The sequence below is a fragment of the Archocentrus centrarchus genome, chromosome 6 (assembly GCF_007364275.1).
Source record: "Archocentrus centrarchus isolate MPI-CPG fArcCen1 chromosome 6, fArcCen1, whole genome shotgun sequence".
NCBI classification, from domain to species: Eukaryota; Metazoa; Chordata; class Actinopteri; order Cichliformes; family Cichlidae; genus Archocentrus; species Archocentrus centrarchus.
Genome location: NC_044351.1, coordinates 7,461,377 through 7,477,475, shown reverse-complemented (window position 1 = coordinate 7,477,475; position 16,099 = coordinate 7,461,377). Strand labels below are relative to the sequence as shown.

The 16,099-nt window shown below is 37.6% G+C and overlaps 1 protein-coding gene across 1 annotated transcript; it reads right to left on the bottom strand.

The window, feature by feature from the left end:
• Window positions 1–942: 942 nt before the first annotated feature.
• LOC115782300 (cadherin-related family member 5-like) lies at window positions 943–14,617 on the bottom strand. The gene is made up of 15 exons (XM_030732407.1): window positions 14,527–14,617; window positions 11,834–12,012; window positions 11,680–11,736; window positions 11,302–11,391; window positions 11,059–11,148; window positions 10,812–10,913; window positions 10,517–10,702; window positions 8,694–8,784; window positions 8,513–8,610; window positions 8,099–8,302; window positions 7,409–7,519; window positions 7,259–7,325; window positions 5,443–5,625; window positions 2,242–2,411; window positions 943–1,627 (listed from the first exon to the last, which is right to left on the bottom strand). Exons 1-15 carry the CDS (start codon window positions 14,612–14,614, stop codon window positions 1,082–1,084), a joined length of 2,262 nt encoding a protein of 753 aa, XP_030588267.1. The 5' UTR covers window positions 14,615–14,617; the 3' UTR covers window positions 943–1,081.
• Between the last annotated feature and the right edge of the window lie 1,482 nt (window positions 14,618–16,099).

Below are 16,099 nucleotides of genomic sequence, written 5' to 3'. Positions count from 1 at the left end.
TCCAACCACTCCACAAAATTTCATAGAAATCCGTTAATAAGTTTTGGAGTAATCCTGCTGACAAAAAAACAAACAGACAGACAGTCAAACAAACCAACGCGACCGAAAACATAACCTCCTTGGCGGAGGTAATAAGAATTAAGAATTTAGGGAGCAATGACATATGGTGGGCTTGTTTACTTTACAACAATCCCACCAGTAAAAAAAACTAAAATAAATTATTTTATCCTTAGCAAAGCCAGTTATCAACAACAGTTTTTCGGTTCTTCGGTTTATTTGAGGGCATAATTTTTAACCCATAAAGAGTAAAGTTTTTCAGTTCAACTTAAGACAACATAAACATGTACACAACACATTCTGCTGATGAATATTTATAACAGTTTAATTGAAGCTCAGAGTTCCTTCACTGTCATAATGTTTTACAGTCTCCAGTATCAGCAGGTGTTTTTTTTATATATATATAAATATTTTTTTATTATCACTATCAGCAACAGTAGATGATGTGTCTGTTTTTATCTCTTGCGGTTTCTCAACATATTTTCTTCTGCCAGTGCTACATAAGTTAATAATTAACCATTAAACAAGTCTGCCTTGCTTACTGGCAACTGTACTGAAAAAAGATGCTATAAAACTAGAGGCCAAGGCTGCAAGAGGAACATACGTACAGAATCAAAAAATAAAATAATAAAAAAATAAACTTCGGTACACAGAAGGGCTACGAGAGGTCCCAGGATTTCCATTCCACAATTTCTATCACATTGATTTCAGAAGTCACAAATCCCTCACACTAATGTATAGAATAATATCTTTAATCAGCATATACTACATTAATTATGATAAATGCTACAAAATGTCAACTTTATGTAAAATCGAATGCTTCAAACTTCTTACTGGTGGTTCTGTGCTAAACAATTTTGGTTCATACTTCATTTCTCCTTAAACTTCATTAAGTTGTATTTAGTGCTAGTTCTTTTTGACTGCTCCTCTGTAATAGACTGATTATTACAGGTTAGACTGCCAATAAATCATTGTTAGATTTTATTATGGGTGGTTTCTGTGATGTTCTTGTCTTGTGCTGTGCTTACAGATCAATGTTCATTGCTTCATCAGTATCTGAGTCATCTCCCAGTTCCCCTATTTTCACTCCTAGGCCACTGTCCAAATCAGTATCAGTAAACAAGACTTTAGAGGTTTTTTTTGGTGGTTTTCCATCTTGGTAATTTTGTCTGCTGCTGGAGGATGGTTCCTCATCTTCTTCCTCGCTGTCCTCTCTATCTGGGATGATGACCACCTCTTCTTTGGCGTTGGGGTCAATGTCTGCCTTAAACCAGACAGATTTGTACCCCTCCTCCATACGCCTCTCCTTTGTCAGGATGGGTTTTACATCTTTGTCACTGTCAGCCTTATCTGAACCCACATCACTGGTGTCATCAGGCAGAAGGGCATTCAGTGGTGCCGAAGACCTTCCGATGGCCTCTTTGTTTGGGATGTCCCACACAGGTTTTTGTGTGCTTTCACGTCTCCTCTCGGGACCACTTGAACCCACGCTTCCTTCATCATCGTCGTTCTGGAAAGCTTCATTGGTGTACTGGATGCCCTCTTTTTGACCACCTGGGCCTTGACCCAGCTGTGAATAGACACGGGACAAGATTTATAAACAAGATGAGTCAAAAGTGCTACTGATCACTAGAGAGTGCAGCAATATTTACAATGAATAAATATATATTGATGGAAAATGTTCAGACTTATTCTTGAATCAGAAATTTGCAGTGGTATAACTCTGTCCTCACTGCAACCTCCACTAGACTTTTTTACACTTAGTCTGTCCTGATTAGCCTCCTTAACCTCCTGTTTTATGGAGTAAACCCTGAATTATCTTAAATGTCTCAGTCAGGGACACATTTCTTCAACTGTCTTCATATTTATTCTGAGTACAGAATAAATGCAGAACTCTTGCTATTTCAATTAGAAATGCCTTTGTCCAGTTGTGGATATTGAACTTCCTGTTGTACGACCTATGCAACAATTTTTCATTCTTGGAAGGATGAATGTTTAAATTTTGTCCTTAAGAATGTCCAGCAGAAAGCAAGGTGGCCAAAAAAAGAATTTAGCAGAGCAATGTGATGACTAGGGACCAAAGTGTTGGAAAGGGGTACGTCCGGATGATGGTTCAAGTTTCCTCACACTCTTTACTTGCCCTTACTTTAAGCACTTTACCAACCTATTGAACTTTAAACTTACGGAGCTTCGAAATATGCTGGCTTCATAGATCTTCCTCCAGTCTGCCTTCCCCCTCTGCATGCGATGGGCAAGCACGCCAGTGATCACCAGACAGATTAACAGGAGAGCACCCAAGGTTGCGCCCAGTGCTGCCATATCTGCTACCCCATATTCACCTGATAAGCTGACGACTGCAGAAACAAAGGTCAGGAGATACAGGCATTAAAAAACAACAAAGCAAAAAAACAAACACTGACTGTGCTTCTCAGATGTGACTGCAGTTTAATGGCTGATCAATTGCAGACAATGATGAATGATTAATGGTTGACAAAGATCTCATAAACCCTTTTTTTTTTTTAGCAAGTGTTTGGACTGTGTCATCAAATGTTTTTGCTTGAAGTAATAATTGTAACACTCTTACTGGAAATCTCTGATTTCTATATTGCAATAGAAATTTTAAGCAAAAAAATCTAGAAGCTTAGTAAAGTCAAGCAAGTAATTTTAACAAAAATTGATGGATTTAGTCTGGTTTGGTAAGACTTGATTGCACATAGCTTGACTTCATGTATGAACTTACCGTCTACTGTGACAGATTGTGCTACATACTAAAAATGCCATGCTAAAAGTCTGTACTGCCCAAGGAGCAAGCTGAAAAATGAAGCCAAAGCCAAGAACTGCACTTCCTCAAATGGCCTATAGATAGTTTTAACCTTCATAACAACTCTGAGGAAGGCAGTGTTGCCAGTGTTATGTGTCCAAGGTGACCCCCCCCAATCCCCATTTGGCAGCTTTTAGTGACTTTTAAGACAACCATCAGCCAGTTTTATTCCAAAACAGTTGGCATCACTTGAGGAAGGCGAATTTTTTTTTTTTTTTACAACTCATCCATCTGGATACTGGAGTTAGGGGCTTGGTGACATGAACGTCCGAACACAGGCCACTATAGCAGACTGATTTCCCCAAAGTATAACCTCCACTACTTTGAATTATTAAACAAGACCTTTCCTGTTGCACTGTTGATGTTTTCTGGAGCATTTTTAATGGATTATCAAACTAATTATATGGTACAGGCTATCCAAGAAGCTATGTATGTAACTGGAAGGCAGTAATCTACAACGTAACCTGATGTGCACTTCTCGTAATGAAACTACACGTTGGGTAGCCTGTAAGGCTTGTGAGTGACCTGTTCAGCATGGCCGATTCCTCCCATGCAATTCTTTTTTGCTGCATTTTTGGAATTTATCAATGAGAGAATAACAATCATCATCTCAATATAAGGAATAATAATAATAGGATGAATCAGGACGCACATATGCCAGCAAATTCCTGGAGGGAAACTGCTGAAACTATGGATGTGAAGGAATGTACAAAGAAGTGAAAGGAAAAAAAAAATAGAGGGAGCAATATGTTTGCACCTGAAAAAAAAGCTGATGACAACAAAGTGCAAGGACTGAGGAGGGTAAAAAGTCCCAGCATTTTATTTGTTTCTGTTGGCTGGCACTGCAAGTAAAGGACTGGGACATGACCACATGGTAATTAATGCGCACAGTGCATCTTGCACAAGCATAAATGAAAATGTGGCAACGATATCGGACACTTTGTAGGTTACATACGTAGGCACCTCAAAGACCCAGTGCAGAAGTAAAATCAGGCCCTACACTCATACAGTTTATGGATGCAACTTTCACCCAAATATGGTAACTTCTAGCACCAAAGAAAAAAAAAAAAAGGGAAACAACATTGCAGTAGCTGAAAAGCTAATGTTAAATCTTCAAAATGCATAGTCCAAACCAATGGGTGACAGTACAACTACATCTGTACTGTCCCTGATCTTGACATAAACAATTCAAGCTCCCACAACATATTAAAGGTTAATATTTACTAGGTCTTGTTGCATTTTTTAAAGAAACAGCTGCTGTCACTGCATGATGGAGTGATATTACAGGAAGCTAAAAGTAGACCATTGTCTAAAATAAGGGTGGGGTCTTATAACAACTCAAAATGCGAGACTACCGCTTTAAATTTATGTTAAAAACACAAATTAAGACTATTGACTATTATTTAGGAGCTTTTTTCTCTAAAGTTTATGATTTTGTAATCTAACAGAAACAAACTTGTTTTGCAAACATGCTAGATTTTTTATTTTCTTTCTTTCTTTCTTTCTTAACACCATTTTGGTCTTATACGTTATCCAGACGTTTTATTTATAAATATATTAGGGGTGGGACTTTAACGCGTTAATTTCGATTAATTAATTACGGGGAAATTAACTAATTAAAAATTTTAACGCATTTTAATCGCACTTTGCACCGTGGAACGTTTCTCAGTGCACGAGTTCCCGGCATACAGATTATATCGACGCACGATGTCCAAATTCAGGGGCCGCATCGTTCGAAGGACCCGGCCCACGTCGTTCGCAGCCCACGAAGACCACAAAGGCCGGAAGTGAGCGGCTAGCCTTCATATCAGCGTCACCTGCCATCACCTCTGCATAGCTCATGTCGCCTAGCAACCGTGAGTGCGAAGCACAGCTGTGTAAAAGCAGCTGTTAAACGGAGAACGAACTTTTTCTCCTTTTTGTGGTTTAATTTTAAGTCTTTATTCAAAATAAGCTGTTAAAACAAGCATGACAACATCAAGAAATACAGCTGAGCGAATGATTAATTTGCAACTATATTAAGTGAGACATTAATGTTGAATAAAACTATCCAGTTATGATGCTTAACTTTAATTTCAGGAGTTTGCTTATCACAGGAGCACTTCCACCCTTTGTTGGTCTGTGTAGTAGACTGGTGGGAAAATAAAAAAAAATTTTGAAGTTTAAGCTTATGTATATTGATTCATTCATCAACCAAACTTAAATTAATATTTATCATGGTAAATATTTAAATGTGACTAAAATGCAATTAATTTTGATTAATTAATTAATTACAAAGCTCCTAATTAATTAAATTAATTTTTTAATCGAGTCCCACCCCTAATATATATATATATATATATATATATATATATATATATATATATATATATATATATATATATATATATATATATATATATATACACACACACATATGCCACTCTAATATTGTTTGATTTGTTTTAAAATCCGTGGTGTTCAATTCTTTGTTAACGTGGCAATAACTGGTCTTATATTTACTGCTAGTTTCTTTCTTCTCAACAGGCCCACATTTGATTTGATGAAGACAAATGGGTGAGCACCTGGTGGTGCCTTGCTGGGAGTAGAGACACTTTCTTCAGGGGTCAATGTACCAGAGTTTGTGATGGAGATGGTGCTCTCACTGGGGCTGGTTGTTGAGATGCTGCTCGTGGCGGTGGATTCACTTATGGGTGTTGTGGTGATAAAGTCTGTAGTACTCAGAGGTAAACTGCTGGTGGTGAGACCTGGGAGGAGAGCACACTTTGAAGCTTAATGGTTTTACCGCATGTCCCCGTTTTCACTGACGCTTTAGGTGCCTATGCAATTTTAGCATTCTTCTAAGTTCATTGCAAGCCACATTGTGAAACCTGGATCTAATAAACCTGCGTAGGACATGAATCTTTATGCATGTGGATAATCTCTGTTCAGTCTGGGAAGGGATACATGGCTGTTATTCTTCTGCTGTTTGTCTTCATGCCACTCCCCTGGTTTGATCATGACAACTGGTGGACACATCATATTACCAGGGTTTATGGCCACAAATCAACAAGACTTTCTTCTTTGTTGGTATTCCAAACATTTTGCTTTGCACATATTACTTCCATCTATTCCATCTGGGTTTGGTTTGTCGAGTGCAATTGTCTCATTTCAAGATGAATTCCTATTGAATGGATAGTAGACATATGTCATAGTTGCAGTCACACTGCGAGATGGTCATCCTAAGCTTCTGACACCATCAAAATTTCATCCAAGGCTGTCTCAGGTTGCAAACCAACTTTGAACCTCTCTTATGATGTGATGTAGAACCACTGTTTTGGAGTCCCAGTTCTTTCACACTGCCCATCTCTCATCTGGGAGATTCCAAAATCACGCTCTGTATATTTGTTGTTATAAGGTATTCATAATGGAATCAAAATAAAATTTTAAGATGATTTGTTTGCAAAACTGTTTCTTTCTTTCTTTCAAATGTCTCTTTATTGATTACTTGAAATATATTGACAGATATACAAGGCCATGTGTAGTAATCAAATTTTAACAGATTTTAACCCTCAAATAAAACCTCAGACAGCAGACACACCCACACAAAACTAAACTGAGGTACAATATAGATATAAGATAACATTTGCTCAAAGTAAAAAAAAAACAAAAAAACTGATGAATAATTATCATGTTACGTTCTAAAGTTGCTGACACAAAAACAGAAAAACCGACCAACAAGGGGTGAAAAAGAAAAGGAACTTACATTTTAAGTCTAAAGGAGTACAACAAGTCAACAGAGAACACAAGGGAGGACACAGCAACAGGGACAGAACAGCTGAGTATAGACTAGGCAAATAAACAGGGCGGTGAGAAGGGTACAAGGTACAGGGGAACCCAGTCACGGTAATAGCAAGGGTAGGAAAAGCAACAAAGGAGGGAAGACGCAGAAATCTTCACTAAAACTAATCTTCAAAATAAAACAGGAAATAAACAGAGGGATAAACTCACAGAAAAATTAAAATGCTGACAGGAGAATGCAGGAATCACAGAAAGAAAAGAACGACTGATTTAATTAATTCATAAAACGATTTTTAGGATCATGGGAAATCCGTTAAATGGACATTAGCAGATCTTTCAGTCAACAACACTTCAAGTACCAAGTTCTACATTCATAATTCCCTGAGTAGCCCCTAATGCATTCACTGCAGTGTGACTGTGCATGAATATTAGAAAGGCAAAGATAAAAGCAGTGTATGAATGTGTGTACTCAGGTGAATGAAACTTGTAGCAGAGCTGTGAGTGCTCAACTGAGTAGAAAGGTGGTATATAAGTACCAGTTGATTTGTTGCATTGATAGAACAAGCAGTCAGAAGCACCCAGTGAAAGGTTTCTTTCTACCTGATTTCACCTCCACTGAGAGCAGAGCTGTGTCTGATTCATCATTGGTTGAATCTACTGCCAGCACCTGAAAGTTCAAAGAAGAAGTTAAATGCTTGATAAGAAACTTGCCCATTTCATCAGTCACTTTAACTAGACTTGTATACTCACTTCCAGGGATAGGCTTCCCTCTGGGAGATCCTTAATCATGAATAAGTAGCCATTGATAATGGAGAAATCACTGCTTCCCTTAACAGAATAAGTGATGTGGGGATTCAGACCCTGTTGGAACATATGTTAAAAATAAAAGGAAAAACAAAGTTGGTGCTGAACATTAGGTAGACTGAAAACTCCAGAAAGACTTGTCAGTAATCAAACCCACAACTGATACAGTGTATAAATAGTTTGCCATTACGCTGCATAATGACAGCCTCTGATAAATTCATGGCATAAGGTATAAGTTTCTCCTTGATGAAAATAACTACATCATGTCTAGAAACAGCTGACAGAATGGTTGGACATCCACCACTGTTGGCAGTTATCAAAATGGTCTAAAATGAACATTTATTTGTATCTTCTTTCACTTAGCATACTGGTACACAACAAAAGCCAAAGAGTCTTGCAACACAAAGAGCAGATAGAAGCCTTTTTTAACTGCATTTTAAAGGCATTTCAGGAAATTTACAAAAGATGACATCAGGAAATAGATAACTGAGATAGGAAACATAATTCAAACTGAAAATAATAAAAGTTTTGGAACCCATGCCATTAATGGGTATCATCCATCCATCAATTTTCCACTTCAGCAAAGCATAAACTTTTTTTTTCCCATGGTCACAGAGTTTTTATAGGGTTTTTTACCTCAGTGGCGGAATAGTCCTGATCTGTGGCAATAATGCGCAGCGGCTGGTCCTTGTTTGTTATGTCCATCGCCATGGTGCCTACTGAAGAGATGACTCCTTCATATTGAGATTTCTGAAATTTTGGGGGGTAGAGGCTTTTGACTTGGACACTGATCGTGACTGTAGTGGTGGCAAACTGATGATTGTTAACTTTCTGAGTAGCCTGTGAAAGAAAAACACACCCGACTGAGGCTCAAGCAAAAGACACTGTAGGAGTCTTAGCTGAAGCTGGGTTACATTTAATTTTGCTGTTTAGGCTACACCCTTCATCCATTTACTTCCATCTATAACAAATCCAGTTTAGGTACAGTTTTTGGAGCAGATGAAGCCGCCATTTGAATTAGATAAAAGCAAGAGAATATTTTATGTTTACCAGCACTGTCAGACTGATTGTCCCCAACACATCAGTTGGCTTCAGCATGGTGATGTTCCCCGTGTTTGGGCCAATCTCAAACAGACCATCATCATTTCCTAAAACACAAACAAACTAGGCTTCTTCTTCCGGATAATAACCAAAATCTTAGCAGTTTTTTGTTATAATTTAAGCTACTTACCACTAAGGAATGAATATGTTATCTCCTCATTTATTCCAGAGTCTCCGTCAATGGCATACAGAGGTCCTGGCTTCAGTGGTAGCACTCCAGGCTGCAAAACAAAATTAAAGTTATGTCCCCAATTGTGATTAAACATATTTAATATCATGAAAACAGAATTTTGAGGCTGCATTAAGGCCTCAGTTAGCTTCATACAGGGTTCATCAAGTCTTCCAACAACGCTTTGAACCTTCTCATTCACAGGATTAAAAGTGGCAGTATCTGACAGTTGTAACTTACAAGCTTTTCACCCAGCCTTCAAGTATCAACATTTAAAGGACCATATTATGCTCATTTCCAAATCCACACTGTAAACCCAGATTTTGATTCGACTTAAAAATATTGACTTCATATTAATTGCCTAATATGTGAACATTACTTGTTAATTCTGAGTAAGCTGAGCTGTTTCATGTCCTTTTTATTGTAATTGTGTTTTTAAGTTCAATCAAAAGCTTCTACTGAAATAAACTGAGTTTATATTACTTAAACAGCTGTCATTTTGCTACATTACTTATCAATTCTGAGTAGACTGTACTTTTATAATGGTCTCTCTTATTGTAATTATGTGTTTGAAGTCAATCAACTTAATATCATCAGGTTTTGCACCTGACAAAAATCTAGTTTATACCAGTTTTAACAGACTGGATTGATGATATTGGATCAAAGATATGTTGGGCAGCACAGTGGCGCGGTGGTTAGCACTACTGCCGCACAGCTAGCATAACGTCTAGAAGGTCTGGGTTTGATTCCACCTTGGCCCGGGCGTCTCGCTGTGTGGAGTTTTCATATTCTCCCCGTGTCTGTGGGTTTCCTCCCACAGTCCAAAGACATGCAGTTACTGGGGTTAGGTTAATTGGTCATTCTAGATTGCCCATAGGTGTTAATGGTTGTCTGTCTCACTCTGATTGATTAAAAGATATATTTTGATTTTTAAGAACTATAAAAGATAGGTTTGGTCAATGAGAACATACAGTTTAGTTCAACTGGTAATGGAGTAGTGCTTACTTAACAAGCTGAGTTAAATAAATGGGTGGTGAATGATTGCTTAAAACTAAGTATCTTCAGTTACTGAAACTCTGTTATAAGTACACTCAACTTAAATCTTTCATTCCATTCCAAAACGGCCTCAAGTACATTTATACATAGTCCACTGCACTTATTCAACTAATGCTTCATTACTTAAAAATTTTAAGGCAACAAGTTACCTTGGTTTTTTTAAGTAGATTCAACTTATCTGGGTTTACAGTGCAATACATTTATTATAGGACTCTACTAGAGTAGCTTTTCAACATTCACAGTCAAAAATAATCCTTATTTATCTCACTGGGCCTTGGTACAATCCCTCAGTTCATCCATGGTCTGAAACAAGCTGTTCAGGTCGCTCACTCACCTTTTAAGCCAGCTTTCTTCTGATTGTCTGCTGACATACAGCATCAGAAGTAAAAAAGACTGAAACTGAGCTTTTAGATCAGTCTGAAGCCTGAACTTTTGGCTCATGGGGATTCTTTGGATCTAATCTGACCTATTTGCCATTTTTCATGTGAGCATCTATGATTATAACAGTATGTACACTGTCTGACAGAAAATAGGGAAAAGCACAGGTGGTCAACTTAAAATTTTTTTTGAGAGACTTGGTTGCTCTCTGATGGGCCTTCTGACTGGCAGCTAATGATAAAATACATTTCTTGATTCCATCAAGACCTTTTGATTCTGTTTTTTTTTTTGTTTGTTTGTTTGTTTTGTTTTTTGTTTTAGATTTGTACATATGGTTCGAAGTAACTTACCTCTTGTTCATTAAGGACAACCCTGCCAGTATAGCCACTACTCTGGCAAATCACAGCCCCACCCACTTCAAGTGTGGTGCAAGGCTGGAACCACGGTGGTCTGTTGTCTCCATCTAAGATAGTGACCTGAATAGTTGTGGTGGCGGTGAACGAGGCCCTGTTATTCACTAGTGTTAATGGTGTGTCCTAAAAAATGTCAGAAGGAGAAAATATAGGTAACCTCCAGAAACCTCCAGAGTTAAATATTATTATTATTAGTTATTATTGTGTATAATCACCAGTGTGGAGTACTCACCTGCACTTCTAATACCAGTTGCACATTTCTGACTTTTTCATAGTCAAGACGTGCTTTAACAAGAATAACTGGGTTAGTAGCTGACTGCAGTCCAAAGTAAATCTGCAGATATAAATAAGAAAATAAAAATGTTTAGATCACTACACATCTTTGACCTTATTCTGCACTGGAGATGGAATTAATATCAATGACTTTGATTTTAAATAGTCTACCTGCAAAGAGACATAAGAAAAAAATGAGGTCTTACAGATTCCAATGTCAGTACGTAGTAGAGTTGAGAGGGTTTGTCCAAGTCTGTGGCAGGGAACACCCCCACAGTGGCGCCTATAGGTGCCATCTATAAAAAAAAAAAAAAAAAATGTACCACCAAATAAAGTTCATTTAACAGAAGACATGAGAACTTCAGCTTGAACAACTGACACGTCCCTCACCATAAAAAAGAAAAAATATTACAAAGATGAATAAAAACCTTTCTTATTTCAACCCTTACCTCACTGACTTCAGCGTTGTATAAATTTTTATCAAAGACAGGTGGTTTATCATTCTCATTAATAATGAGAACAATAATAGTGATGGGCACCTGGAAACAAAGATTTAATTAGTATTTCTATAAGTTTTAGATGACACGTGACCAATAAGTATATGCAAAATTCATGATCTGAAGGTTTTCTATTTGCATACTTGAAAATGTGACACAACACAAATCCAGAATTACAACAGATTGTGGCACTCATTCATCCTGTGAATCTGACTTTTGTCGAGATAGGAAACCTCATTCTCTCACTTGTTCAATGAGATCACACAACAGAATGAAAAACTGAAGACGTTTACTATTAAATCTCTTCAACATGTTTAAAGACTGTGTTACCGTCAGTCCTGTGGTTGTCTGTTTACATGTGATTTGGGCCACATAAGTGGTTTTGGTCTGCAAACAAAACAAATTTTATGTTCAACAGATTTTACTGCAGAAATGACACTAAGACATATTTTGATCTTATTGGTATTATTAGTCATGCCTGTACCTCATAGTCCAACACCCTTGTAGCTGTCATACTGCTTTCATGCAATTCAAATGGGTTGTCTGGATTTGCAGGTGGAGGATTAAATTCAAGAGTCACATCTGGCTCGACATTTATTGTCACCACAACAGCATTTATCTCGTTGTTTTCTGGAAATTCCACTTGGGAAGGAGCGGAACAGACTGTTGAGGGAGAAGAAAATATATATATATATATATATATGTCCCATTTAAAGAGAAAGACCAGAATCAAGTTAATAAATGTCTAATGGATTCATTTCTCTTTATGCACAGAGAAAGTACTGCTAAACTGTGTTGTAAATTTTGTTTTACATTAAATGCATTTTAGTAGCAGAAATTAAAGTGCCAGACGCTAAAGCTTGAAGAATAAAAAAATATGAGGAATTCTACTGGACCAAAAGCTATTTCTACATGATCTCTATTCAGAAGTGTCACGGTCTCAAAGCTGATATGTTCAGGATTTTGAGTTTTATTTATTATTTCTCAGAGTTTTTCTTTCTGCTTTCCATAGTTATTCTAGTAATATTTTGTTTTTGGCTTGTTTTGATCTAATTATTGTAACCGACTCCCCAGTGTTCCCCTGTTTCGTCGACATACTTGCACCCTCTCGGTTTCTTCCCGTTAAAAGGGAGTTTTTCTTTCCCACTGTCAGCTAGTGCTTGCTCATAGGGGGTTGTTTGATTGTTGGGTTTTCTCTTTATTATTGTAGAGTCTTTTGGTGATTTGGTGCAATATAAATAAAATTGAACTGAATTGAGTTAAATATTTATATTAATGTTACTTAGCACTGCTTAGCAGATATTTGTGTCTGAACATGACATCTTTGGACTTTCTTTGTTCTGCCATGCAGTGCAGATTGTGGGGAAGCTATTTATACAGCTAAAAACATTTCTAAACTTGAGTTCAAACAGCAACAGATAGATTTCTGTCAGGTTTTAGATACGTGGCAGATAAATAAATTAAATAATTATTTTGTCATTATAAGGTTATTATAGGCTGTCAAAATTAAGTTCTTTCTGATTTGACTGTGTAGTTTATTGAAATGCTGACAGGTCAGGAGGAGCACATTAAAAGTTATGGACAATAAACAGTCAGCCTATGTTTCCTGCTGCAGCAGCTGTCAGCATAAATGCTGCTGTTACCTTCACTGTCTTACCACATTCCCAGAAAGCATAAAGTAGCTTGCCCATTGAAAATAGTGGAAATGACTTTAGAATTCAAGTCAGGTCAGTTTATTTTTTTTATAGCACATTTAAACAGAACATATGACCACTCAAGTGATTCAAACAACAAAAAGGATTAAAAGTTCTTAAAAACAAATAAGAAAAAAAGGGAAATGTATCTTTAAAAAAGACTAGTGGAAGTTTGAACAAATTACAAGATTAGTGAAATAACACATTTAACATCTGCAACTGAAATATTCCTTTTTATGAAATATTCCTAATTTCATGAAATCACATTTGTTTATTGTAAATCCCAATGACCTAGCTAAAAAAAGACATCAAACCTTTCGTCACTGGTGTAAAAAGGCCTTTCGGTGGTGTGACTATGTACATAAGCATGATTAACATGTACATTATACATAATTCTTATTTCTGATCATCTCATTGATAAAAATGTTTGTGAAGCTTGATTAAATGAAACTCTAATATTTCCAAGTTGGCTATAACCTGTTTGGTAAGGTGCTAAAATTCATCTGTACATGAAAAACGCTGAAAAACGTTGCGGACTGAAACACAGAGGGGTGACCTTTAACTGACCGTTACTGCCATTTTAAGGATTTACTAATGCAATTTATTTAATTCCTTAGGCTACGTCCTATCCCCACTTTTTGCTAATTAGCCAGCTGACAGCATATTTGATTGGTGTGGGAAGCTGGGTCAGGACTGGTGTTGAACCCTTAGGCTGGCAGAACTGAATGTGACAAAGATCAAGATGTGAGGTAAAATATATCCTCACAGTTTTGTAAACTTGCTTAAAATATTGTTATTTGCATTTATTTTTTCCCCCTCTGTTTGATGTAATGTGATTTAGTCTTTTATTTTCCTCTGGCGGTACACAAGTATTTTGCACCCTGTGCAGGCCTTTTGGTTTACTTCACTTATCACTAGTGTCTTTCAGTCGTGTTGTGCCTGACTGATGCTCAGTTAGACATTATTTTGTGTGCTTGAATGAAGGCAAGCTAAGAATATTAAAGATATAATAAAATCTAAAATAAAGTTTATGACTTTACTGTAGATTGTAAATAAATCTTTATAGTGATGAGATAGTGATAAAATGAGCCAGAATTCCAAAATCCATGAGCCTTAAAAGCAAATGCTGGGTCATCATTTTAAAATATCTTCAAAGTAACAGTATCTGTTCAGGTAAGATTAAGAAAGTACATTTTATGCATTGAAGAAATTTAAATGTCTCCACCCCACAGCTCCACAGCCTCCATTTCATTGCAGTGTTTCCACATCACACTTCTGCCTGTTCCAGTCAGCAACTTTCTTTCTCTCTCTTTTTTTCTTCCACTTTTACAATATTTGTCTAAATGCCAGAAGTTAGGACAAATATGTGTGTGCCAATTATACCACTGAGCACACTGTTACTTAGCCCATTATTTATGTAGGAACAGACATCAACAATCAAGTAAAGCAAGTGACTCCCAAGTGAACAGTTATGAGTACTCACTGGTGGCCTCGGCGGCTGTTTGAAGCAGAATCAGAAGGATTAAGCTGAAGAGTGTTCTCACAGTGAAATGTGGATAAATGCTGTCCATGTTTTTGTCTGACCTGTTCGAACTGATTCCCATATGTCTCTATTCTCTGCTTATCTGCTTCCATTTATGGCTGCACTGGACTTTCACCCATCATAAAAACCTTTCCATGCATGCCTGTTTCCTGTCAAGTCATATAAGGTCTTTTTCTGCTACTAATTGTCTTTACTTGACTGACTGATGTGACGATGCATGTTAATATGTTTGCAAATCTGTAGAAGTATTAATAATTATTGATAGCATTAAATTAAGTATTCCTTCATCTGCTATTATACTCCATGCCCCTTGTCAAGAGATCACATGTCTTGATTTGCATTTATGGCTGACAACAGTGAGAAAAACATAACACACAGCATGTCCCTCTAGTACTACTTCAGTGCTATTCAGACTTTTTCAGAGTTTTTCCTAACATTATAGTGAGTTTCAATAATATTAGATGAATACAACTGTCATTTCCCCATTAATCTATTCACAACCAATAATGAAAATTAAAAACATGTTTTTAGAAATGTTTGTACTTTGTAGCCACTGCCCTTTGTCAACAAATGACTCTTTGCCTTATAGCAGGGCACGCCAACTGGCAGCCCGGGGGCCACATCTGGCCAGCCAGAGCTCTCCATCCAGCCCTCCGAATAGTACTGCCACTGCCAGCTGCAATGACAAGAAAAATTATATCTTTTTTTCTATGGTTCACATATTACAATAGCCTGTGAATTGTCATGGATCACAAGCCAGATGAACTACTGCATCACTGATGTTCTGTTTAGCTGATGTCTATCCTTTCTATACACAAGACCAGCATGGCAGACTGGGCTTGCCTTTCAAATCTAATAATAGATATGAATTAAAATGTAGCTGAAGCAGAGTCTGGGGACAAGGGGGACGACTCACCCATTACTGGAGATGAGATCACAAACGTAATTAAACAACTTCTTCATGCAGGGTCCCTGGGGGGTGGATGGGATTCACGCTGAGTTTCTGAAGGCTCTGAATGTTGTAGGGCTGCCTTGGTTGACATACCTTTGCAATATCGCGTGGAGATCTGGGGCAGTGCCTCTGCATTGGCAGACTGGGGTGGTGGTTCAGAGCTTCAAAAAGGGCAAGAAATGGACCGGAGGGTGTGGTCCAAATATAGGTGAATCACACTCCTCAGTCTCTTTCAGAAGGTCTATGCCAGGGTGCTGGAAAGGAGAGTTCGTCCATTAGTTGAACATCAGATTCAGGAGGAACAATGCAGATTTTGTCCAGGTTGCGGAACACTGGACCAGCTCTTTATCCACTCAAGAATATTGTGCATGGGAGTTTGCCCATCCAGTCTACATGTGCTTTGTGGACATGGAGAAGGGATTCAACCGCATCCCTCTGGGTATTCTTTGGGTGAGGGGTGCTGTGGAATTATGGGGTGTCTGGCCCATTGTTACAGGCCTTTCAGTCTCTGTAAAACTACAGTGAGAGCTTGGCCCGCATTGGCAGCAATAAGTCAGACTT

What these genes read in the sequence shown, in the direction of transcription:
- LOC115782300 (XM_030732407.1), bottom strand. Translation starts at nt 14,614, where the DNA reads ATGGACAGCATTTATCCACATTTCACTGTGAGAACACTCTTCAGCTTA. An exon ending in TTGTCCTTAATGAACAAGAG is followed by an intron (nt 8,785 to 10,516) that starts GTAAGTTACTTC and finishes TTTGTTTTGCAG; the next exon opens with CCTGGAGTGCTACCACTGAA. An exon ending in TCCCAGCAAGGCACCACCAG is followed by an intron (nt 2,412 to 5,442) that starts GTGCTCACCCAT and finishes TTGTTTCTGCAG; the next exon opens with TCGTCAGCTTATCAGGTGAA.